The 27,097-nt window shown below is 41.2% G+C and overlaps 1 protein-coding gene across 2 annotated transcripts in view; it reads left to right on the top strand.

The window, feature by feature from the left end:
* Positions 1-27,097, top strand: part of b4galnt4a (beta-1,4-N-acetyl-galactosaminyl transferase 4a) — a 249,931-nt gene that overhangs the window by 163,887 nt on the left and 58,947 nt on the right. For both annotated transcript variants that reach the window (XM_054733237.2, XM_054733236.2), the window contains exon 7: positions 22,112-22,179. In XM_054733237.2, the coding sequence (XP_054589212.2) occupies positions 22,112-22,179 (68 nt within the window). The remainder of the gene's footprint in view (positions 1-22,111; positions 22,180-27,097) is intronic.

Below are 27,097 nucleotides of genomic sequence, written 5' to 3'. Positions count from 1 at the left end.
ATTTTAATTTTGGCTTTGTTTCTGTAGAGTAGAGGGAGTCGCCGCTCATCTGGGAAAAGGTGCTAGATCAAAAAGGGAAATAAACAAAATGAGAATCTGCACACTTCAATCTGCGATGTAGGAGTTTATTAGCGAAGCTTTCGGTCAGAGACCTTCATCAGGCATTTGTTTCTGTAAAAAATGGCATGGTGGAGTTTGTCGTGATTATGTACACCCCCGGATACATTTCTATCTATCTATCTATCTATCTATCTATCTATCTATCTATCTATCTATCTATCTATCTATCTATCTATCTATCTATCTATCTATCTATCTATCTATCTATCTATCTATCTATCTATCTATCTATCTATCTATCTATCTATCTATCTATCTATCTATCAGATAGATAGATAGATAGATAGATATCAGGGGTTATGTTAAAGGCACACTTGGCAGTTTTGACTTGTGTTTAGCACCACCTAGTGTCTGTTTAGTAGAACCAAAAGTGAAATATATCTCCTCGCTGTGCGTTTGTCTTTTTAACGCCTTAATCGAAAAGCTAAAATGTCTCCCCAGCCTTCATTAGTTTCTACAGGAGCGATTCATCACTAAATCAAACATATCAGCTGTGTTCATGATCTAAAACATGCAGGAAGCATGCTGAAAGCAGACTCCAGCACCAGGCATGTCAGCCAAATGTTGTGGCCCGCCACTCTGAAGTTGCAAGTGCAACTTTCTGGCCACATAGAGCAGTGGGAGTCTGAGTAAAATGTCATTAACCCTGTAAAGGGTCATTTTAGCACATCCTGGCTCAAGAAAATGATTTTAAAATATGCAAAAGCTACAAAGTATCCCTTTAACTAGATATTTTAGTTTATTTTTTTCATGGTGACAGAGAAATCACAATCCAGACTTATGTACAGACATTTTAAACACTATATACGCACATAAAGTACATCGCAAATCAATCGAGAAAAGATTCCCATCAGAGCATCTGAGCATTATCTCACACTTGGACACCATTCTCACTGAATCTCACTAATGGCAGCATGTGCAAGTGGACAGAGTGATGAAGAGTGATGAACAGGAGCTTGAAACGCCTCCGTCATAGGTCACAGGCACGCTCCAGTGCAGCGGAACTAGGGATGGGTACCTTTGACATTTGAATCGATCCGGTACTAATTCCCGGTACCTACGAGTCGATACCGGTACTTAACGGTACCAATTTTCGATACTTTTGAGTGTTTATTATTTTAATTCTCTTTTATAATTAAATAGATATTTTTCTCAATAACCATATTTGATAAATATCACGATAAATAACATACAAGTTTGTATTTTAACATCGTCCTTGTAGTTTTATAAGCTGATAATTAAACTGAAGCAAACATCTTTACTGTGAACTAAATTTACTGTGTATCTTCATTCCTTTTGCCGTCCTTTTTCATTTGATTTTTCCTACTGGGAAGTTAGAATTTCCGAGGAGAAAGCGAACGCACCATTAGCTGATAACAATGGTGGCAATGGAAGCTAACATATCAAGCTAACGTTATCTTTAACAGTTTATTTAGCTGTTGGAGCAGATTAAAACGATGATGCCTCAAACTTAGATAATGGTCACTGGTTTTACCTTCACCCAATCACCCGTCGCATTTAGTAAAGTAAAGCCAAACTTTAGAGCGCGTTCATGTTCTTCTAGTCGGAAATTCGGAGTTCCGAGGAGAAAGCGAACGCACCATTAGCGAAACGGAAGCTAACAAATCAAGGTAACGTTATCTTAAACATTTTATTTACCTACTGGAGCAGATTAAGATGAGGATGTCTCACTTAGATCGTTGTCTGTCGCTAGTTTCATCACCCAGTTACCCATCACATTTAGTGAAGTGGACCCAAGCTTTAGCGTGCGTTCTTTCTACCATGCTTGCTCTGTTTACAACGGGCTCGCAGGGACCGGCGACATAACGCTCTTGCGCATGCGCAACTGTCTTGGCAGTACCGAAACGAGGCACCGTTTGAAATGACGTGAATCGGTGTTCGGTCGGTTCTATGGAATTCGGTCGGTACCTTAAAAAGTACCGAATTCGGTACTCATCCCTAAGCGGAACCACATGTTCCCTGATTTTAAAACTCTGGCTGAAGTAGCGCTTGTTATTCTGTCTCCAGTGTAGAAGCAGAGCGCAGATTCATCCAGAACAACATTTAAACAGCCATGAGTCTGTCCAAGGCAAACGCCATCTTATGGGAAGACTCTTTGGGATGCATGCAGGCTACTTTACGCAGCTGCTGCTTCTCTGGTGGATGCTAGTACTGCACATTACTTCCAAGCGTTTTTTTGTTCCCCTCTCAAAAGTAATATTCAGATTCAGGGAAGACATCTGGGGATTGAGGCCAATTATCCACACCTTAACACCGCCCCTGACATGGCTGTTAGCCAATCAGGAACAAGATGTCTGAATATGAGGTAGTAAGGCACCAAATGCTGCCATCTGAAGCTCACCTCTGCTCTGACTCACTTCTATTTTCACGTACAGAAGAGCCAGAGCTTTTTGTGTACAGAGATCGACTCAGAAGGAATTCGTTCAAGCAGGAAACCACAGAAAATGTGTTGTAAAAACATTTAGCAAAATTACAGAATGAGTGGTTCAAATGTAAAAGAATTTAGGAGGTCAGCTGTTGTTTGACAGAAGGAGAAAAACACATTAAAAATGTAGATAAATGTAGCTGAAATCTATTTTTATGCAAAACACCTAAACAGATCAACTTGTACCACAACTTTACATTAAGCCATCATTAGAAACATCAAACCTCCATCACATCCAACCATCCGTGTTAGGAGGAAACCAGAGAAAATAGATAATTTCAGGAATAAAATTTAAACTTGCATGAGGAAAGCAATCCATCACAGTGAGCAGATCTGTTCCTGCTTTTATTCCTGATCTGGTTACATTACTGTGTACAGAACATTTCATTGGAAATTGGAATGAGCACCCATTTTTAATATAACTTTGACAGCAATAAAAACAGACATGAAGACAATTGTGATGGATTACTAGGCTGGTCTGCTATTTCAGGTATCTGCAGGTTGATTTAATGGAAGTCAGCTGGTGCCTTGATGGAGGGAAAAACACTGTTGTTCCACTTCATTCAAATTGACTTGATTCTCTCCGTAAAACCACAGTTTCTCAGCTTTAAGAGACTTTAGTGAAGCCAGTCATCACAATTAAATAAAAGTGTTTGGATGTGGCTGTCAGTGTGCTATGTTTCTTATTTCTATGTTGATTTATTTATTAGATCAATGACACCATTTAGATTTTTTATTCTGAGGTCAAAGTGGTGCAGTCGGTTCTGCTGCAGTCAGGAAAGAGAAATAAACTTTCTTTACAGCCTCACTTTGTTATCATTTCCTCTCTTAAAAATATCTGAGGTTTCAATCTACGCTTGTGTCACCTTCACTTTTTTGTTCTAAGCAAGTCATTTATCCGCATGTACTTACAACAAAAATGAAAAGATGTTTTTCCTTAGAGCTTACACTCTCACTTAGGAAAAAAAGGCCTCTCCAACTAATGATAACGGCTCTGGCTCGGGGCAAGACAAGAAATTAAGTAATGACATTAATTATGGCTGTTTTATTTAAGCGTAACATCAAGGTTACTTAAACTAAAACTGTTATTAGTCACAATAAGATTTTAGGTTGTTATTTATTTATTTATTTAACTATTTTTGGTAATTGGGTGATTTTAGAGCCCTCAGCAGCCATATTGGGAAAATTCTCAGTTCAGTGTGAGTTCATCTAACTAGAGAATGTTATTCTACAGGTTTGGTTTTACATCTTCATGTTGGATGTTTATCCTTTTCTCTGATCTGTGAGTCATTCCAACATAAAAAGGCTCCTAACTGAAGGGATGAGCCACAGTTGTGCTCACACATAATTAAGTCACTAAGTCTCAAGTTGATCCCATTTCTTTTGATGAATCTATGAAAAAGAGAGAATTAAACAGTATTTTAGCACCAACCTGGTTTTATTTTGAGAACTATTAATCACACACTTTCCAGTGAATCTTGATAAACAGGTGCAAGTCACTGAGAAGGTGATCCCAATTCAGTCAGAATTACTTTAGTCAAAAAGATTGTAACAGCCTGCAGATGTTGTAATTTATAATAAATCATATCTGGCACAGTTTCTGCTCTGGAACCTCCCTTACCTTCTGTGTGCGTTAGCAAAATCCCTGAGTCATGGAAAGCAGCAGTAACGACCCCTGGAATAAAATAAAAATAAAAAAAGAAAAGAAACAAGCTTCTTCAAAGGAAACAAACATGACATTAATGAAATCAGACATGGTTTATTAAAGGAAGGTGTGCTTGTAAAGCAACTTGCATGAGGAGGCATCAAAAGAGGAACCGGCTGGAGGATCTTAAACAGAATAACTTCTTGTTGTGATTTAACCCTTTATAGGGCCAGCGTCTGTATTTAAACACTTCCTCTCACACAATAAATGATGTCATTGTGCCTTTCACAGACAAGCTACAGGATTTCACCCAACCAATCATCAGAAATCAAGCTTGTCACAGTTTGTGTCATGGCACCATTCCACCAGTCAGCGCGGGGCTATATTGGTGTGCCTGCAGAACCAGAAAACTGCTCTGTCTCCTCTCGTGTTTACGGTCAGATCTCTAAAACTAACAATGCTAGGTCCATGAAACTCTCACATCACAAGGTTGACTAAATAAGGACATATGTGATGTAAATGTTAAACTCAGTGATGTTGGTGAAATCACAGCAGCTGCCATGTTTGATCATACTGTGTGCCCTGAACAAGTAAAATAAATGATGCGTATTTTTAGGTAAACCTTCATATTGATGGTAACAGTGATAATAACAATCAGAATATTAAATATATTTTGCAGTTTTAATCTACGATTTCTATGGAAAATGGAGGACAGTTATTGTGCCAGCCAATCTCACAATCAGTGATGAGGATGAAGAAGAGGAAGATGTCATTGAGCAGATTCTCAAAAATATAATATTCTAAAACATTCTAAATATCTCTATTCAATTAGAAATAGTATTTATTGTTCAATAACTTTGAAAAATATTCTACAGTGATCAGTTTTTATTAAAATATGCTGTATTGTTTAATAATTGTGATATTCTGTATTATTCTACAGTGATATAAAGTTCTAAAATTAGTAAGATTATTTTTAAAGTGTCTTATAATCATCTATGCTATTCAAAACATGATGTTTATTTACTATTTACTTGTTCGTGTTTTTTATTTGGGGATTTCGTTAACCGGAGCAGGGCCAGCGTCCATCTTCTATTCACTTGATTTTCTCTGATATTTTGTATGAAAATAAATATTTTTGAAAATTGTTACAGAAATATACTTATGTTATATGCGGCAATGTAATGAATCAAATGGGTGAATTTCCATCATCGTATTGACACAGTAACCTTTCATACATGCCAGAGCTGCAAAGTCAAGGTTACACCAGCTGGAGGATCCAGACGCACAAATCAACCTTTTGCTCGCTTATTGTTCTTCAACACAGACATAAATAAACTGTCAAGGTCTCCCGCAAAAGCCCTTACCTCTCTGCGTAAAAGTCAGACTGCTGGATTCCTCACTCGGAATAAAAGTGAATTCACACAATTCTCACATGGCTTTACAACTTATAAGTTAAATAATCATATGGTTGAATGAACAAGATGTTTAAATCAAATGTTTGAATAATTTGTTCTTTAATCAATGAAGTTGAAATGAATATTGCTCTTAAAATGATCCATTGCAGATCTTATGATCAGTATGTGTTTGATTTAACAAGTTAGTCATTATCTACACTCATACACATCTTCATAAGATACAAATTAAGGTTAAGGTTCACCTCACATAAAGTTTAAAGATTCTTATTCACAGTGTTCAGAAGCTTGAATCTGAAGGAAGGCGTGGCTTTCTGAGGAATGTTTTGGTAAAGCCTTCCAGACATGGCTTTGCCAGATTGGCCAGAAATCATAACAAAGTAGTTTGATAAAACAACAATTACTTCCCGAGTAATTCAGTTTCTAGCGGAGTTCCAAACCAACCAATTCGGAACAAGCATCTTTGAGATATCTCTTTTGACATACAGTCAAAACTTGTTTGCACGCTGCAAGCTGACATAGCCAGACGGCTCCCTAAGAGCCACATCCACTTTGGACACAAACAAGCATTCCAGCTACTGTTGTGACCTGGAGACATCTCAAGACTGGACAGGTCGTATCGAAGTTAATCTACGAAATCCCGGTGCCGTGAGGTCCACCCAATTTATGACAGTCCGGTTCTGCTGGGGGCAGGGCCGTTGCTAGCTATTTTGGTGCCCTAAGCACAAAGGATTCATGGTGCCCCCCCACGCCCCCCCACCCCCCACCCCCCACCCAGCAGAAGAAACAACACAATAACACAGTATGTGCAAGCGCTTCGCCTTAAATTCTCTTGTATGCACAAACTGCTTATTATTTACAAAAAGTAGGATTGATATTTACATAATATAACATACTCAACACAGGAACTCCATATTGTTATTATTTAGAACTATGTAACAGATCCACACACCACAAGCACCGGTTGCGGCACATGTGTTTCTCCAGTGTAATTTTCAGATGCTTTTTCAGATCCAGGACTCACTCTGCCTTCAGAAGTGCTGGCTGTGGGCTGTGCTCGGTCTGTAGGTGTGCTTTACTTTGTAATTCCTGGTCAGGGCTGGGTGATGTTGTAGAAGGTTCAGATGTGATGGCTGACAACTGATCTTGAGCTCTTGAACTGCTGGTGGAGGGCTGATCTGAACTTTTGGCTTGAGCTCCACCTTAAATGTACTTGTTCATTGAGCCTACATTCAGACACAAAAAGATAATGTGTCTTATTCATTCTATAATAAGATAAAAGTTTTAAACCATGGTAACAAATACTGCAATAGATTATTTATGGGTTTATATTGGCTCATAAATCACTGGTATGTGACATGACTAAATTCAAAACTATTTAACTTTATTAAGAACTAGAGAGGCACAATATACACATTTTAGCCTGAGATCAGTGGACTCAGTGGTCTCCTTCAAAAAGCAGCTGAAGACTCGTTCAGGCTGGCTTTTGTATGACCTTCTTCAACCACTCGCTCTTTATTCTGCTCTCCCCACCTATTCCACCTTCCTCAGGATCCACTGATTTCCCTCATTCCTATTCACTCTCTGTTTCTTAACATTTTTCTTTAAAATCGCAATTGCTTATTTTTGCTCATTTTAAATATGTTTTAAACATTTTCTAAATGCTTTTTTATATTTTTACTTTTTTTTATTTTTTGTTTTTGTTTTTTTGAAGCGCCTCGTGATTTTTATCTTGAGAGGCGCTATAGAAATGATATTTTCTTCTTCTTCTTCTTCTTTATACACAACTAGAAAATTCTGAATATGAAGGGAGAGGTTAGCATAATGGACTTTTTTCTTCAAATTATACCATCAGCAGCTGATGTTCCCCTTGGCCCGTAAATGTTTCTGAAATATATATCAACATAGAGCAAATACCTAATTTGAAAATCGGTTTGTCTAATTTTTCATATTAAATCTCAGTTACATAGCCTATAGGCCACATAGGCTATTTAATAATGATATAAATCATGTCCATAGTTAACTCACGATTAATCACAAACAGCCGCTTATTTAAAAATAAAATTTCTTACTTTACCTTGACGGTGTTTTTGTCCTTCCTATTTTTGTGATATTTATCTAAGTATTTGGGTGGAAAAATATGATTCATTTGTTTATTTCTGTTACAAAACAGCACGGATGGGCCTATCTGACCTCAGAGGAAACTTTATTTTACTTGAGAACGATGTTTTAAGATGAAGTTATTAAAACAAAAAAATCTTCAAACTCTTCAAGGTCTAATTTTTAGATGAACAACCTTCAACACTGTTCAGACTTATTTTTTAATACAAGTTGCATGAAAAGGTTGAATAAAAGGATATTTCCCTTTGTTGCATTTAACTATTTCTTCTTCTTTAAAGAAGTTCTGATTCAGAAGAGAATAACTGCATTTAGGAAGGTGATGACTTGCTACGTTTTTTTCTCCAGCAGTAAAAAAGCTCTAAAGCTTCTCTGAGTTTCTCTTCCTCTCAGCCTCTCACTCAGCTACTAATGAACGCCCGGTAGGCGGACGGGAGGCTGCGGGACTGAGTGGCGCATTATACTTTTAACAGACTGGAGAAGCAGAGAACGAAATCTGCCCAAACCACGCAGATAAGAGTCAAAATGTTAAATGTACGGAAGCAGAGTGCGAAAAACACCAAACAAAAGTCTGAAAAGCAGCATGCTAACCAAACTCTGCAAAATTTGACCAAAAACAGATTAATTAACAGCAGTAACAAGTCCGAATTTAAGCTAGGTCAAACGACCCTCTGAACTTGACCACACGTGTTTAGAATTAGAAATAGATTTAAAAAATTAAGAATTTCCATTAAAATACTTGTCTTACCTGCAATCGAAGCAACAGCATCATCCCGCTGTTTTTTCTTTTTTTATTTACTGCCCCGGACTCCTGCAGCCTTTTTGGAGCCGTGACTGTGCCCACTGCATCCTCCGCAGGTGTGTGTGTGTGTGTGTGGGGGGGGGGGGGGGGGGGGGGGACGGTGCGACATGGTCATCTCCTTTCCATTTTGTATTGTTTCTCTATGTAAACATGCTGTTAACTTGCTTTGAACATCTTCTAATTGAAATCTATCTTTATCATATACATATTATTTTTTCATAAGCTTGCGTTTGGTGCCCCTCCCCGGCGTGATGCCCTACGCGCTGTGCTTGGTGTGCGTGTGCGGAGCGCCGGCGCTGGCTGGGGGTCTCCGTCAGGGTTTGTAAACACAACAGATTGCGTCTGATGCTGTTTTATTAATAATCAACTCTCTAGTTTATAGCAGACAACTCATTCTTTTATACCCAGGTTTCACAATTTCTTTCAGATACAAAGATTCTGATAAACATCTAGCTTACATCACACCACCTACACATCACACTCTATCACCGCATATCCACTCCATCACATCTCATTATTCACATCTTGTCATGTATAATCATTAGTTTAGAAAATAATAAAATTCCTTTTTAACTATATACCTGACTCTGTCTGAATTAATGCAAAGTGTGTTTATGGTCCCTGAATAAGTTAAAGTAACTATAAACTTCTGATTAAACCTTCAAAGATCAATCAGATTGATATTTCATATTTATATGGAATCCTCACATCTTATTGGTCATAATCCATTTGCAGTTGTCACGCTATAAAGTGTGACCCCTACAACAATAACACCCTGGGGTTGAAATGAGTGCCCTCCAATGGGTTTAAAGAAGGTCAGCTTATAGAGCAGCTAATTAAGACTCTTCTGGCTATTTAAATACCTACATTAGGCTTCATATTCCCACATCTGTGCTACAGAAGTCATTCATCTTCTCTTTTTAGTATCCACGGTAACATCATTATTTAGAGCTCTAGTTCTATTTTGTATATCTTTTACTTTAGAAAAAAAAAACTCAAATCACGCACCTGCACACAGATTATATTTGCTGATATTTGTTCATGAGTTTTTTCAGAGATTCTCCATATGGACTTGCTTTCATGACTTGCTGATGTGGATACATATTTTTTACTGTGATTAATTTAGCTTCCAGAAGCTCATTCAGGAACAAAAAAATAAAAATAAAAAGTAGCTTGAGACTTCTTTTTTTTTTACCAGTTTATGCATATTCAGTATTAAAATGCAAATTCCCAACATTTTTTGTCTTTGTACATCTGTTTTCCTCTGTGTTGAGGTGCCATCCATCATATGTGATTTCTTTGTTATGAAACTCTTTGTTATTAGACTTTCTGGTGAAATGCATGAGTGGCTGATATAATCAGTTCTGGATTAGCAGGTTGCTGTTTCATTACTCTGGAGATAAAACTGCCTTAGATACCAAGATGTTTAGTAAAGGAGGGCAGAAATTAGCCTGAATTTAACATTTAAAGGTGCTATATGTAAGACTAGAGACAGAATGCCATCCTGTGGTCAGATTTGGGTACTGCAGCCCATTTTAATAGACAAAATGTGACTTTATCACTGTCGTTCTGTAAGTTTCATGGCTGTTGCCAGTTATGAAATCAGTGCCAGAAGATTATAGATGACAAGCAAAGATGAGTCATACACAGTAAATTGATAAATAGATAAATGCATTGTGATATCTGGTTTTAGCACTCGTAGGTGTTTTATGGTAGGGAGCACTTTACTACACTTATTACATCAGTATGCCGGAGCAAAAGAGGGTCTGGTATTTTGCCGTCTTGCTGTTAGCTTGCTGTTGTAGTTCTGAATGACTCATTATTCTCTTCACACAAGTTTTTGGTATAAAGTGGCTTGAGACTTTTTTAGAGCCAACTATTTGTTTTGAATTCACGATTAGCATGATTAGCTCATTGTTAGCCTCTAGCTTTCACCTGATAGATTAAAATAAAATATGTTGTGGCTTCTTTGGGGTAGGCTACAATAAATAACTTTTGGGTTGCTCCTGCCAGTGTCGAATTACAAATGCCGTCACAGCAGCGTTAGCTTGACCTAGACTCAGGAAACTCATGGGCTTACAGATTGTAAATGTATCTGTTTAGTTTTTTTTAAAGGAGAAAAAAATGACAACCTCCAGCCGCCTGAGAAGGAAATCTTTTTCAATGTAACCTTCCTTCCAACCTAATGGAGACATTAGACTATTTTGTACCACACAACACCACGTCATACCAAACAACATAAGACGATAAAAACAAGTATAAAAAATATTTGTACACCAAAAGCAAAGTCATATCAATGAGTGATCACTTGTGATTTGAAGATCAAGACCAATGAAGACTGTCGTATGGAAATGGGGAGGGAATTCCAAAGGACAGATGCGATATTCACAAAAGCCCGCTCCGCCCTCACTTTATAGTTAATTTTAGGGATCCTCAGCAGCAAGTGAGGATCCCTAAAAGTGCTCCCTCTGAGCTGACCTCAGAGGGAGCGCTGGCACATAGGGTGTGAGCAGCTCTGATATATACAGTATGAGGGTGCAAGACCAATAAAGGCCTTAAAGTCAAAGAGTAAAATCTTGAATCGCACCCTGAAGGTTAGGTATGCACCGTTGGATCGGCAGTTGATCGTAATCGGCCGATAGCGCCCCTATTGGTTTTGATCGGAGTTTTCAAAATAGATCAAAGCAGACCGATCAGGTAGGGTTGTCACGGTAACCAGTGTAGTGGTAAACCCCGGTAAAAAAAAGTTGACGATAATAATAACTGTCTTGTTTTTTAAAAAACTATATTATCTTGGTGGGTTTTACCGTGGCTGCGGTGTAGGCGCGGTGACCCTTACCAGCCACCGTATCATCTGCTGAACTTGCGCGCTTCATTGTTTACGACTAAAACTTTCTTGAAGCTAAAGCTGAAATAATGGCCAAAGGAGGAGACGGCAGTGCTCAGGACATTTATTATCCCTCAAAGAAGACAAAGTCGGAAGTACGGGAATTTTTTGGATATTTGAAGAATGGCGAGGGACAGCTGATAGAAGATGGCGATCCTTTTTGCAGCACGTGCAGAAAAAGTGTCTGTGAAAGGCAGCAACGCTTCAAATCTCATGACACATCTGCGTGACCATCACCCACAACTCTGCAGTCAACGCAAGGCAAGCTAACGTTAGTGTTTTAGCTAAAATGCGTGATCCAAGGATTTGGGTTGAGGGAGAATGCAACGAGTCGCTATATAAAGCAGCCGCAGCGCCGCTACCTGTATATAAACTGTGTCGCGGACACCCCCATGTTGAAATGACGCTATGCATTACGGGGCTCCCAGGGGCAGGTAAGATTTGGTCTCTCTCCGAGAAAATTATGAATTTAACAATGATCACTGCCTGATGACATTTTCCCACATCTGCAACGCTCACTGGAAGGACACAAACTGAGGACGATATTTTCCTGATATAGGGTTTATTACTCAAGTAAGGGTAAAAAAAGTATCTGATTAGAAGGCTACTTGAGTACTGAGTATCATCTGAACTAATATTTTTAAAATGATGACATCAAACAGACAAAAAATAAGAAGTTATGGGCAAATATTGGTATTTTAAAGACTATAGGGGAAAAATGTAAACAAATAAACAACATAATTACAAAATAACACATTTTAGACTAAATTTAGTTACAAACTGAGGACAATATTTCCTGACATACAGGGTTTATTTAATTGTGTGAAAATGTAGCACGTTTAAAAAAAAATACCGCGGTAATACCGAAAACAGTGGTAATTTTGGTTACAATAACCGTGAGGTTAAATTTTCACACCGTGACACCCCTAATACAGACCATTTTAGATTAGGTTACATTTCCTTTACCCCCCGATTATGTAGTTTGTAGCACTCATTACAATGTTGTAGAAAATTTCTGGCCAATCCACGTGATCGGTATCGGTGATCAGCATTCTTTGATATCGGTATCGGTGATCGGCAGCAAAAAACCTGATTGGTGCATCCCTACTGAAGGTCACAGCCAGTCTAGATGTGCCAAAACCGGGGTGATGTGGCTACATATGTTTATATTTGTCAGAAACCTAGCAGCAGCATTCTGTGCAATCTGCAACCAGTTCAAAGGTGAAGCAGGACCACCAATGAACAGTGAATTTCCGTAGTCCAAACAAGAAGTTATCAAAGCATGTATCGGACTCTTAAGTGTGAACGATTCCATATTGGCTTCAGGCATGTCAAACTGCACACAAAAAAAAAACACGATTTAACAACTGCATTTATCTGCGATACCACTAAAAATCCTGCATCCAGTTTCACATCAAGGCTAGTGACTCATTGTTTGGGTTAAATAAACGGTAAGTATAATGTGCGTGAAAGGTTTCTAGGCTGAAAAAGAACAGACTCTGTCTTTGCCTCAGTAGACTCAGGATGTTTGCAGCTAACCATTCATTCATGTCAGAGAGACAATTTACCATTTGGATGTCCACATCTGGTCCTTTTATTACCAAGTAAACATCATCAGTATAGATGTGATAACTGACAATGAAAAACCTGTCCCAAGGGTAGCAGATAAATAGAAAATAGGAGGGGCCCCAAGACTGAGCCCTGAGGCACCCCCTTTTCCCTGGAAGGAAGGGTGAGGCATAGCCACCAAGCTGCACACTAAAAGATCTGTTCACCAGGTATGAGCAGAACCAGACTAGTGCAGAGTCCGAGAGACCAACCCATGACAGTAGGTGATCTAGGAGAATTGTGTGGTCAACTCTGTCAAATGCTGCTGACAGATCTAACTGCATCAAAGTACATGTGACTCTGAATCAGATGCAACTAAGATATCACTAAACACATAAATCAGAGCTGTTTCAGTGCTATTGTGTGGTCTAAAAGCAGAATGAAACAAAACAGCGAATGCATCCTGTGTGAGTCACAATCTGGGAAATTGGTACTTTAGAAATAGGATACAGATTGCCAAAGTCCGCATGATCCAGACCAGGCTTCATCAAAATCAGGTGGACAACTGTTCTTATGAAAGCCATAGGAAACACACCAGTGGCAAGGCTGGTGTTCACAATGTTAAAGGTGGCTGGGCCAAGGACGCAAACAAGGCCATGCACCAATTTAGGTGGCAGGAAATCTTCTGGAGATCATCATTTTTCCCAGGTCGTGGAGAATGTGATGTTCATTGTACAATATTTACATATAGCTCCTATAAGCATAGAGGGATGCTTTACTTCATGCATCTGTTTCAGCATCAGCGGTGTTGAGGAAGTACTCAACCACATTTTAAAAGTACAAATTTAAAATATAGTTGCAATACTTTTTTTTAGTTTGTCTGCATTTTAATTTGCATGGAAAAGTGAGTTCATAATATTTTGGGGTCATGTTTTGTGATTATGTCACATTTGCACCCTTTGCTCTCATCCTGGCTGATGCAAGAAACGTTGAGGTGAAGCATCCATTACTCAGCCACTGCCGCTAACTGGCTCGACCTTTATGAGGTGTTGGTTTAAAAGGGCAGTTTTGCTCAGAGCTTACATAACGACGGCGTCATCATGGTTAAAATCCAGAGTCCTGGACTGAGGAGTACTCAGACTTGAGCTTAAATATCCATCAGAGTGGCTCCGTTTATAAACTTTTAACCTTTGAGCTTTTCAGAAGCGAAAATGAAAATGTGTGAAGCTTTAAATACACTTAGTAAAGGACAACTGCTCTGTATCATTTTTTATCAATACATTAAAGAGTGAAGTTAACAAACGTTGAAGTTCGACTTTCTGGGATGTTTCCACACTTCTTGTTTGTGAGAAGATTTTTTTCTTTACTGGTACAAACACAGAAAATAACCCTTCTTGTGTCAGCTTCTAAATGTTCTCCATCGTTCACATCGCAGAGATGTTTGGGAACACGTTGGCCTTGCATGAGAGCAGCCTCAGCTTTCTGTGGCTTTTGAATGAAAGCACAGAGGTATGCATTATATCTGCCTCTCCTCCACCTCTCAGAGGCTTTAACACAGCCAGAGGCCTGGTTAGTTTTGGACAGTCAATTATAACCATTTCTCCCACAGCGGCTCTCTTCTTGTGCCAGCTCAACATATTAAAACGTATAATTACCATCTCTGTGTGTGTGCGTGTGTGTAGAAGCTGTAGGTGGGACTGACAGTATGTGCTTCTCAGCAGCTATTTACAAGCTGAAAGGCCGCTGTGATCCGTCACCACCACCAGCCATGGTGTCTTCCGGCCACTTTGAAAACCCACAAGTGTGTCCTGCACCAACAATTGAAAGCACGCCCCGCTGTGATCTTAGCTCTATTCTTTCATTATGGATCAGCAGCGGCAGGGGCCCCTAATTAGTTGTGTTGGCTTGCTGAGGAAACGAATGGGCTCTGATTTGACCACCGGGCCCAAACAGGATTCCCAGCAGCTCAGATGAGCGTGCTTCTTCCAGAATCAGTATTGGCAGGGAATCCTTCTGTCTCATTTTCCTTCTGTTTATAGTCATTATTTCTCATCTGCAAACTCTGCTTTGCCCATCAAATCCTGCAAGGTGACTAATTCTCTGTGTTGCTGCAGAGCATATTATTATTTTTTTGTTGGTCTGATACTCTTACATTTTTTGTCACTGTCTTAAAGGAGCAATAAGACACCTTTTTAACCTTTATCAATTAATAACATCCCTTTTCTTTGACTTAGATTCACCCCTTTCTATTGTCAGTAAATTTGACAATGCAACTTTTTATGTCTATGCTGATGACACTCCCATTCAGATGCAAATGTGTGATTTTAATAACATACAAATCTATTTCCTTGATTTAAGGCTAATTTTGAAAGACAAAATGAAGCTAATGTTGTTTTCAAACCCAGAATCTGGAACGTTTAACCTGTCATTATCAGTTTGGGGTATATTTTGTGATGATTCTCTCTATGAGTACGTTTACATGCAGCCAATATCCGGGTTATGATCGGGTTAAGGTCGGTATTCGGGTTTCTGAGTTGATCAGAATAACCCGTTTACAAGCATAAATAGAGTTACCTCTAACGTGCATAACCCGATTTAACTGCGGACGTTGGGGTAGCGCCAGGACGTGTGGACTACGTCCAGACGCAATATGCGTCATTTCCGGTTCTTCTTGTTCTGTATCCGTGAAAACAACAACATGTTTCCCAGTTCGGAAGAGATAGCGACCGCGTTTGTTTGCGCTTTAGATTTCCTCGTCACTCAAAGTGTGGTGCTGTGCCGCGACTCGCCATTTTGCCCCCAACTTGTTTACTTCCGGTGTTCTGGCGCGTACAAGACGTCTCGCTACTCAAAAGACCAAGATTCTTTGCGAACAGTGCATGCGCAGAACACACGCTTTGATGGGGATATCCCGATATGCGTTTACACGACCAAGCATTCGGGTTAGAAAAGGGTTACCCCAGGTGTAGTAACCGGGTTTTTAAAAACCCGGTTATGAGCATATCTGGGTTTTTGGCGGTGTTTACAAGGACCTGCGGAACCCGGTTATTGTGAATATTCGGGTTTTAAAAGGGTTACTGGCTGCATGTAAACGCACTGTATGTCTAATATTCAGATGTTAGTGTATATTATGTAGGGTATTGCTACATACTAGATTCAACACTGTTTGTTATCAGTTGTTAATTCTGGGAATGATCCAAACAAGTTAACAATGAAGCCTCTATTACATATAAATATCTAGGATATTATATATATATAGATAGAAGTCCATACACCAACCTGTTTAGTCTATTTTTTAATCCAAAGATTAACATTTATTTCAAGATAATAAAATTGATTTTTGAATCAGAGGTTAGGAATCTTTGCTTTTTTCAATAACCAGAACTATTTATACCTTTCCGTGTTTCATTTCAAAGAATGAGGCAAATTTTAAAAATAAAGAATTTATTACTAACAATTTTAAACGTGACGATTTGAAACGACAATTTAAATGACAATTTAAAATGACAATTCATGGATGACAATTTAACAGCTTTGATATTAAACTTGTTTAAAATCTTTACCTGTGACTGAATGAAAAGCTAAAATGAAATGAGAGCTTGGATGCGTGGATGTTCTCAGAAGCTTTCTTTCAGAGAGAGAAGCGCGTTCTGGGTTGGAAATGATGGTTTTGCAGCTAACTGAGTCGTTTACTTAGAGAGAAACTCATCAAATACAATCTGTCAGAATGTCTACCTCACCTAGTATAGAAGACCCCCCTTTTGGATCCGAAGTGTCAGGTGGAGATGGTTTCGTCCAGGCACGAGGTTGGTAGAAGGACCTCTGGTGCGACCAAATCGGTCCTGAGATGTCTCCTTGGGTCACTCGACTGGTGGAACTATTTGCTTCTCCAAGTCAATAACTCTGAAGGAGTACAGCAACAGATAAAGGATTATATTCTTCAGACATCACAGGGCTCCTGGGTTAATCTGTGGAAATAAAAGTTACAGTCTGACCCAGCTGGGAAAATGTGACCTTTGTCTCAAATTAGAGGCCCTTCATGACGCTACAAAAGCAAACAAACAACAAACCTCTAATTGAAACTTCTTTTTTTTTTTTTTTTCTGGTGCTGTTTATATTTCAGGGCCAAAAACTGTCTCTGCTGGCATTTTTATGTCTTAACAATCCATCCGTCTAGTTCCACTGCTTAGCCAAGGTCAGGTTGCCAGGGTAACACGTCATGGTCAAGGAGAGACACCCACACATCCCTCTGACCAGTGGCACTCTTCAGAACCTCCTGGGGGATCCCAAGGCGTTCCACGTCCAGAGAGGATATGAAGTCCCTCCAGCAAGTTCTCAGTCTGCCCTGAGGTCTGCTCCCAGCAGGGTCGGATTTAGTCAGCCCTACAAAGGGGGGCAGGTAGAATATCAGGGGGTGCAGGTCTGGGAAATAATTTTTTGTGTGTCACATACCCCCAAATCCTTAAAATGCATAGAAAACTATACTATCATCATCATTACAGTTCTTCTATCCACATATCTATCTTTTCCTTTGATCCATTCCTTAGACTACCCTCTGCATTTACGGGCTTGAGATCGGCACAAATTGGACACTGGCTTGTTCCCTATTGGGGCTGCATTAATCTTTTTTCTTTCTTTCTTTCTTTCTTTCTTTCTTTCTTTCTTTCTTTCTTTCTTTCTATTATCTATCTATCTATCTATCTATCTATCTATCTATCTATCTATCTATCTATCTATCTATCTATCTATCATCTATCTATCTATCATCTATCTATCTATCTATCTATCTATCTATCTATCTATCTATCTATCTATCTATCTATCTATCATCTATCTATCTATCTATCTATCTATCTATCTATCTATCTATCTATCTATCTATCTATCTATCTATCTATCATCTATCTATCATCTCTCTATCTATCTATCTATCTATCTATCTATCTATCTATCTATCTATCTATCTATCTATCTATCTATCTATCTATCTATCTATCTATCATCTATCTATCATCCATCTATCTATCTATCTATCTATCTATCTATCTATCTATCTATCTATCTATCTATCTATCTATCTATCTATCTATCTATCTATCTATCTATCTATCTATCTATCTATCCATCCATCCATCCATCCATCCATCCATCCATCCATCCATCCATCCATCCATCCATCCATCCATCCATCCATCCATCCATCCATCCATCCATCCATCCATCCATCCATCCATCCATCCATCCATCCATCCATCCATCCATCCATCCATCCATCCATCCATCCATCCCTACCCGCCCGCCCGCCCTATCCATCCATATCTAGGCCTGTTATGGCCATCTCGTGAGCCAGAATGACTACATTTCTTTTTATCTCATGTAGCTTAGTACGGCGAAACGGGGTAAGGACACGAGACAAAACGGAGAAAGAGCTCTCGCATGATGCTGCTGATATTCCAATCACAAGGGTGGTCACATACATGTGATGGAGCTGAGGAAAGGCATTCTTATACCCGTGTAGATATTTGGTCTACAAACTCTTCACTGTTATCATCATCAGTCTTTTTGAATTCTTTCTCCAACATTATTTTTGCAACAAGAATCTCATTGGAAAGTTTGTCGCTGTCGCTTCTTGTCATTTTCTGCAAAGGACTTAACATGTCAGGATCCAGAAAAGAAGGAGACTGAGGTTGAAGGCAGTTAACTGCTTTCATGAGATGGAGATTACTTTTGGAGAATCTTGTCTCCATCTCTACAATGACTATGTCCAAAATGTTGAGAAGAGCTCTCTTCAGAGCCTGGCTAGGAGTTGTGGAGTTTCTGCATGGCCCACAGTGGACATTGCAACACTACCTGTTAGCTTGTTTTTTTTGTCTTTTAGCAGCAGGTGCAGGTGTGCTGGTTAATGCCTCACTTTCCTCATCTCTCATCTGCCTCAAAGCCTGTAGAGATGCACCGACTACTGAAGCACAGCACAGGTCAACAGAATGAGACTGCAGCATAGAATTTGCTGACTTCAAGGAACCCAGAACTTTTAGGAGGAATTTTCCTATTTCAAAGAAATTGTCCCTCATTAACATCATCAGCAGTCCTGATGCCTCTGTACGGATATCAACAGCAGCAGCTCTGTCCTCTGTAACCCCTGACAGGATACACATAATAGCATCCTGATTCTCCACAAGGCACTTGGTCACATCATGGTGGCTTGTCCACCTGATCTCCAACAGTCGTTTCAAGGAGGGAATGTCATAGTTCTGTGAAACATAATGACGGTGGAAAAATGAGTGTAGAGATCCTGAAAGATCAAAAAAGGTTTTTGCACATGGCTCTGCCTGCATTGCATGGACCACTGCCAAGTGCAGCTGGTGGTTGAAGCAGTGGATGTAGGAAATATCCTTCCCTACCTTCTTCTGCAGTAAGGCCTAAACTCCACCCCTGACCCCACTCATGACAGAAGCTCCATCAGAGGTATGACTGATAATTTCAGCTGCACTATAGCCTGAGTCAGAGAGATGCTCAAGTATTTGGGTGGTAATAAATTTGGCGTCTAACTGACTGAGGTCAAGCACACCGATCAGGTGTTCCTCTGGAATTCCATTACAGACAAAACTAACCATGACTGACTGATTCTCCACACCTGTCCCTAGTTCCATCACTTTTAATGCAAAACCCAGCATAATCTGCTTTGTCATAATTATCTTTGATCTTTTTTAATACCATTTTTGCCAGTGTTGCAATAATTTGGTTTTGTATGTTGTGAGAGGTGTATTTTGCATTTTCTGGGATGTGTTTGTTTATTTCATTAAATTTGGAGTCTTTGGCCAGTGTGTAGTTGACCATTTTTAAGAACAGTCCTGCAGAGAAATCATCACCACTGGAGCTTTCAACACTGCCATGAAGTGGCAGTTCATTTACTGCTAGGAACTGAACTACTTCTCCAATTGATTTTACATAGTATCTGTTTTTCTCAATTTGTGTGGGACTTATTAAATTTCCCCTGTGGCCACTCTTTGGGACATTTCAGACTAGGCCTCTTCCTTTTTTATGTGGCATTGACTTGATGCATGCATTGGGAATCCCTTGTCCTTTTCCAGTGCTGTTTTCTAATTATTAAATCCTTGTTTTGTGAAAGCCAAATCCCCATCATTGTTCTTCCCCCCAAATTTACGACGTGGGAAACAAAAGCACGTATCCAGCTTTACTGAATATTCCAGCCATGGTCTCCCACGACACCAGGCAGGGCAAAATGAGCGCATGTTCTTCCCCAAATGGCGCTTGGGGAAAACAAGAGCGGTGGGTACAGTGACGGCTGGGTTGGTAGTGACGGGGACAGCAGGAGGGGCTGTGGTGCTTGTGCAACTGGTTGTGGCGAGTTGAGAAGCAGCAGCCGACGAGCCGGCTTCTGCCGCTAGTGCCTTAGCACTGTTGCTTGGTTTAGAAACCAGAAACCTGCGCATTGTCGACTCGGTTCACTTCAGTCACCATTTTTAGGGGGCATTGCCCCTCCTTGCCCATGCCTACATCCGGGCCCGGCTCCCAGTGGGACAAGCCTGGACAACCTCCAAAGGAAGGAGACCCAGAGGCTTCTCAGTCGGATTCCAGAGTAATCTCCACTGTGAAGTGGAGGAACAGTGGCTCTAATCTGAGTTCCTCACTTTATTTCCATGACCCCATGGAGGAAGAACTTTTAAGCCGCTCCGATGTCATTGTTTCGTATGAGAAAGTAAAACCAAGAGTGAAACTCATTCTAAACCCAGATAGAGCATTCTACCTTTTTCCAGTCAAGAATCATGAACATTGGGAGGAGCGGATTCTCCCACTCAGCTGTGAATCCCATCAGTGCGTGGCTATGGTGATCTGATCTATACGCATCTTTTCTTACACACTCTGAGTTTCCTTAGGATTTTTAAAATACTCACTCCATTATCTGCTATATGCCATGGCTGGTCTGACTTAAGGCGCCAGGCTATTTTGGTTCAAATTAAAGTTTGTTTATGTTTATGTTTATGTGTTTAGCAGACGCTTTTGTCCAAAGCGACTTACAAGTGATAATCAGCATGTTGCCCTTGAGGCTAACAACAAGTTGCAATAAAGTTCTTGCTTTGAAAGACTCTTTGAGGCAAGGACCTCAGGCTGTCGATATCTCATCCAATTGATTGTAATAAAATTACTGATTATGTGTATTTTGATTGTTGTATCTTGTTCTGTCCATGTAGCGGGAATCCTAAATAAAGTTATCTTTCTACATTTTGGGCCCCAAAAGTGTTTCTTTCCAAAACTCTGACCAAAGTGGAGCATTTGGATGTAAATAACTGTAGTTTTATGTTTTACAACATCACTGTCCGTGATGAAAATACTCTGACATCCCATGTGACCTGAGTTTACATTTACTCGCTTGTTAGTTTTTACAAGCTCAATTCCTGCTCTGTGTAAAAGACCACAGACAAATGACGACACTAAGGAAGGTTATTTCCTAGTTATTCGGTGTTCAATGAATGTTTTTGGGTGAAGACAGAGACGATTAGGGGAACTGCTGCCACTTAAAAGCTTGGTATGACTGAGCGTCACTTTGCACTGGATACCAAAACCTGGCTACTTGTGTGCATGGCCTAAATCTCCATGGTATAGAGCTCCACCACTCCTGTTTCTGGTGGATGACTGAGTCACTTGAGTCCACTCAACCCTCTGAGTGTGCCGTTTTCAGATCTTTGAGTCACCATATAAACACACAATAACCCATAAAGCATGTTTTTATGAAAAAGAAAGCACACAGTTTTGCTTTGCAGCTCCCACTAGCACACACATCTATAGCAGCAACTGACAAAACCACCTTCTGATTTATGCAAAGCCTGTGTGCAGTGCTATTTCGGGTTAAAGTTGCATGTGGTTAAAGATCTCTAACCTTTGTTCGTTAAAATGTTTCACAGATTTAATCAGATGTTCCAAACAAAATCCCCCAGAGGTTTAGACCTGAGACTTGATGCTCTCGAGCACAAACAATATATTTTTTCCCCTCAGAATTATTCTTTAAAGCTTATTTTTTTAGTTGCAAATTGTGCCTCACAGTGGCCAATGCTGTTCCAAAGCCCTGCTCACTCACGCACATAACCTGTGTCTCCTGTTTTGTTTGTTGCAGCTGGGTACAGAGTGGACTGCTCCAGGCGAGTTTACCAAGTTCAGGTCCCAGTCCTCCAAATCTGTGCAGTAAGTACCGGTGACATCTGCCCAAATATCCTATTGACACATTTATTCCGCTGCAAGACAGACACCATAAGAAGGCACAAGCGGAGTGTCCCACTGAAGTAGCTCTTGGGACAGGTCCTGTGATGTCTTTCTAACAGTCTGTACCGGTCATATTCTGTTTTCATTCACAGTCAATAGTGTATTTTATGGCAGTCAAGTCAGTTTCATAGCTTTAGGAGGCTTTTACTCCCCACATGCATGAGTACATGACTCAAGTGTTCACTAGAGTAGAAATCAGACATCTACAGCTATGTCTATACGCTGATACACCAGATGGTTGCTTCCTCAGATCCATCAAGAGGAGCTCTTTAAGAATGTCTTCACAAGAATTGGTACTTTCAATAAAGTACTTAGTGAATGAGTCGTCCATCTGTCACCATGTAACTCAAAGTTAGATTAAAACAAAGTTTTCACACGGAGGAATAAAAGCCTTATGTTAAAGCTTCCTCCTCTATCTTTACTTGGCTTAGTTAGAAGCACTATTAAGAACTTTTGAGTAAAGTTAAATGTATCTGCAGCAGGTCATCCAGCTTACATGCTTTGGTCACAAATGCATTAACTCACAAAAAGAACACAATCAATGAATAGCACGGCTAAAAATGTGGGTAGTACCCGCTGTAAAATCCCCTGTGATGATTCCTGATTGATACACACTCTTGGTTTGAGCTCTAAGTGGTGCCAGGTGTCCGTGAGTGAGTGACTAACATCAAAATGCTGGTTGAGCGTCAACAACTACTGGTTGATCAGAATGAAAGGGGAGGAGCCAAGCTGTTGTGACTGCAAATCAATCTTCTACACTACGGAGTCCACTGACAATGCCAAATAATGTTTTCAGTTTATATGATGATGAACCCAGTGGTCCTATTGATTTGGGTTTCCACTCTTGTGGTTTTGCTGTGACACTTTTAATGAATGAAAATTAGATGAGAATAAACATCTTTAGAAATTGTAGGGTTACGTCATGTAAACCCCGGTTCTTTGAGAACAGAGTGAGGTGTTTCACTATGGGGATCGCCCTGGCGTTACCAACTACGGAATCTCCAATGGCATCACGTCTGTCCCTGACAGACCGGTTGCGCCGTGCCCAGGCTCCGCCCACCCAGTATATACACGGCCAACCAACCCCTCCTACTCATTCGGACGATTTATTACCGTCAATGCAAGATGGGAATTGTTGGTGAAACACCTCACTCTGTTATCAAAGAACCGGGGTTTACATAACGTAACCCTACGTTCTTTTTCTAACTTTGTTCGGTGTTGCACTATGGGAGATATGGCCCACTCCCGGACTGCACGTCAACCCTGAAGCGAGCTGCAGCAAAATTCTGCTTAACCACTAAGCAGATGCTGTGCATCCTGCCTCCAGCACTGAATGCGCCAGTGAAGGTTGAGACACATCCAGCCTGTAAAACCGCACAAAAGTTAGCGGCATGGCCCAGCTAGCTACTGCACAAATATCCTGGACTGACAAACCCACGAAACAGGGCCCAAGATGTGGCCATGCTCCTTGTAGAATGAGCCCTCATCCCCAGAGGGTGTTCAGCACCCTTACACCTATATGAAAGGCTGATTGCTTCTACAATCCACTGTGCCAGACTCCAGCGAGACACAGGTTTGCCTTTATGGGCTGTGGCCCAAGAAACAAACAACTGGTCTGATTTTGTGAGACCAGCAGTCTTGCCCATATAAGCCCTTAAAGCTTGAACAAGGCAGAGACAATTAAGCTTCTGCTCTTCTGCTGAGGAAAAAAGAGGTGGGTGAAAAGCCAGCAGCTCCACAGGGGAGCAGCTATAAGACAACTCCATTACTTTAGGCACAAAAGCTGGATTGGGCTGCAGACACACCTTAAGCCGGACGTACACTGTGCGACTTTTTCACTTGTAGCACTCAGCTTCAGCTCAAACTGTACGACTTCCTCGCAAGGCAGATCTCACAAGTCATGTGCTCACACTGTACGACCCAGTTCTCGGATGCGACCTGACTGCTCACACTGTACGTCTGGTAGCAACACGTCAGACCTAAAAATATGCTAAAAATAGCCGTCTTTACACAACACGTCAGGCTTTTTTGTCTTGTTTTGCCTGTTGTCCTTCGGGAGTGCTGCAGGAGGACATACAGGGATTTATGGGAGTTGCATGAGGAAAACGAAATAAAGAAAGTAAATCTGTGTTTTGTGATCAGTTTAATTTGACATGAACACGACAAACACGCTTTCTTGACAATCTTTGTGAGTAAAAAAAACGTGTAGAAACAAAAACGAACAGCGTGTGTTATTAGGGAAATAGCGGGCGAGCGGTGTTGATGCAGGATTGCGCCATGAGCGGTTCTGATACTTTTTGGGTCGCAGCTGCTCGCAGCGCCGCTTCAACAGTGCGATACCACCACGAGGGACGAGCAAAATATTAAACACACCAGAAGTTTGTGCAAGCTCACGACTGCTGATCGGTAGCTGGTCACGTGGTGTTAATCGCCTCTCGTAACCCCCTGTACACTACACCACGCTCGGCGCAAAACTCGCCCCGATCTTGTGGATTCTCGCACGAGTGGAAAATCGGCTCAAAAAAGTGAAAAAGTCTCACAGTGTACGCCCGGCTTTAGTGTAGCCAGGGGCCCACCGTAAACAAGAGGGACTGACTGACCATGCCTGAAGGTCACTCACTCTCTTTGCTGTAGTTAAAGCTAAGAGCAGTGCAGTTTTTAAAGAGAGAAATTTCAATCCAGCCCCATCTACAGGTTCAAAAGGATGATGGCAGAGGGCCTCCAGAACAAGAGAGGTCTCACAGTGATACCAGTGGCCTAAAGACTGGTAGCTTACGGCAAGCACCCTTCATGAAGCAACTCACTAATGGTTGTTGCCCCACTGGTTTGTCACCAAACCCCACATGGCATGCAGAAATTGCAGCCAGATGAACTTTAATAGTGGAGAAAGCGTTACCCTTGTCCATCAGACTCTGCAAAAAACAGAGTACATCCACCACCGAACACTGAAATGGGATAACGTGTTTTTCTTCACACCACACCTCAAAAACCCTCCATTACAGCTGTAAAGAGAGCGAGTTGAGGGGGCCCTAGCGTTTTGACTGGTGTCAATGACACTTGGGGGCAGGCCTGCCACCCTGCCACGCTCAGATTCCACCTCTCACGGGCCAGGCCCACAGAGACAAGCGGTCTGGGTGAGGGTGATAAATCTCTCCCCTGGCTTGGGACAGGAGATCCCTGCGGATCCCTGAGCCACCAAGATCAAAGACAGGCCCTGTTCCCTTACTCTTATTAGAATGGAGGAAATCAGACTGAGAGGAGGAAACGCGTACAGCAGCACTCTCGGCCACTGGTGAGCCAATGCGTCGACTCCCAGAGGCGCGTCCGCGTCTGTCAGGGAGAAGAAGAGTGGGTAGTGGGCGCTTCTTCATGAGGCGAAGAGATCTATGGTAGCCTGACCAAATTTCTGCCATATTTGGGAGTGGAGTTTCCATTCTCTGTACAGAGGATTTCCTCTGGACAGAAGGTCTGCCCCTCTGTTCAAGCTGCCCGCCACATGTGTTGCGCGGACTGAGAGGAGTGTGGAGCTGCACCACACAATTATTTCCTTAGCTAGTGAGTGAAGCTGTAGGGAGCGTGCCCCGCCCTGACGGTTGATATAAGCTACCACTGTGGTGTTGTCTGTCTTCACTAAAGCCTGATTTATGCTTCTCCGTCTGCGTCAGTGCGGAGACACGCAATGCCATTATCCGTCCTTGCGTAGGGCTCCGGCAGGCACGCAAGTACGTACGGAGTCGAGCCCACTTTTTTAAACATCCGTCGAACGAGACGGATTACACAAGCTTGTGATTGGTCAGGACGCCGCCATTGCAAAGAGAGCCGAGGATAACTAGCGGCAGACATGGAGAAGCTTGAAGAATACCTTGCGGAAAAACTAAAAACATGAACGTTTAATTCTCCCGTGACTGGAAGAGTGAAAAGATGCGCAGCAAGCGTATTATTTGTGGACGGAAATGACAGGAAACGTGGGTTTAGAGGTGGGGAGCGCATGAAGAGGTGGGAGAATGAGAGACAAATATGTCTGTGTTAAAAGTCTCTTTTATACACAAAAAACACAATATAAACACATTATCTTGGACCGGATACATAACAGGATACCACAGAACAGCGCTTCGCCCTCTGTTGACCTGCCGGGCAATTGCTTTGCAACACTCTCCAGGAGACAGAGAAGTATGAGAGCAAAACGCTTCTGTCAATCCGTGCGTGTCTGTCCCTTGCGGAGCTGACGGAGAAGCATAAACCTGGCTTAAGACATGATGGTCTCTTAAGTAGGGCAGGAAGTGCTTTAAAGCTTGAAACACTGCTAGGAGTTCCAGCACATTTATGTGAACCCGTTTCAAACTGCGTGACCAAACGCTGTTCACTGCTCTCCCCATCAAGGTGGCCCCCCAACCTGTAAGGGACGCGTCCGTCGTCATGGTAACTCTGGACACCACCGCCCCCAACAGAACCCCAGTTGTGAGAACTGTTCGGTCTCTCCAAGGCTGGAGAGCCGACATGCACGCCTGAGTTATTTTCACTCTGTGGTGGAAATGACGGCGGGAGCACAACCTCACCCACTGCTGAGCATCTCTCATCATAAGAAGCCCCAGTTGCACCACAGAAATCATTGACGCCATGAGGCTGAGAAGGCGCAGGCAAAGTGTACGACGCACGGTTTCCTCACTGAAAATGTGCAACACACTGTATGAAGGATGCGATCTTCTCTTCTGACAGCGAAACGCGATGAGAGATAGTCTATCCGAAGACCCAGATATTCTATGCACTGTCTGGGGAATAAACTGCTCTTTGTCCAGTTTATTTTGAACCCCAGGTCGGTCAGATGGCTCAACACCACCAG

The sequence above is a fragment of the Nothobranchius furzeri genome, chromosome 4 (assembly GCF_043380555.1).
Source record: "Nothobranchius furzeri strain GRZ-AD chromosome 4, NfurGRZ-RIMD1, whole genome shotgun sequence".
Lineage (NCBI taxonomy): Eukaryota > Metazoa > Chordata > Actinopteri > Cyprinodontiformes > Nothobranchiidae > Nothobranchius > Nothobranchius furzeri.
This window is presented reverse-complemented; position numbering and strand designations above follow the sequence as displayed.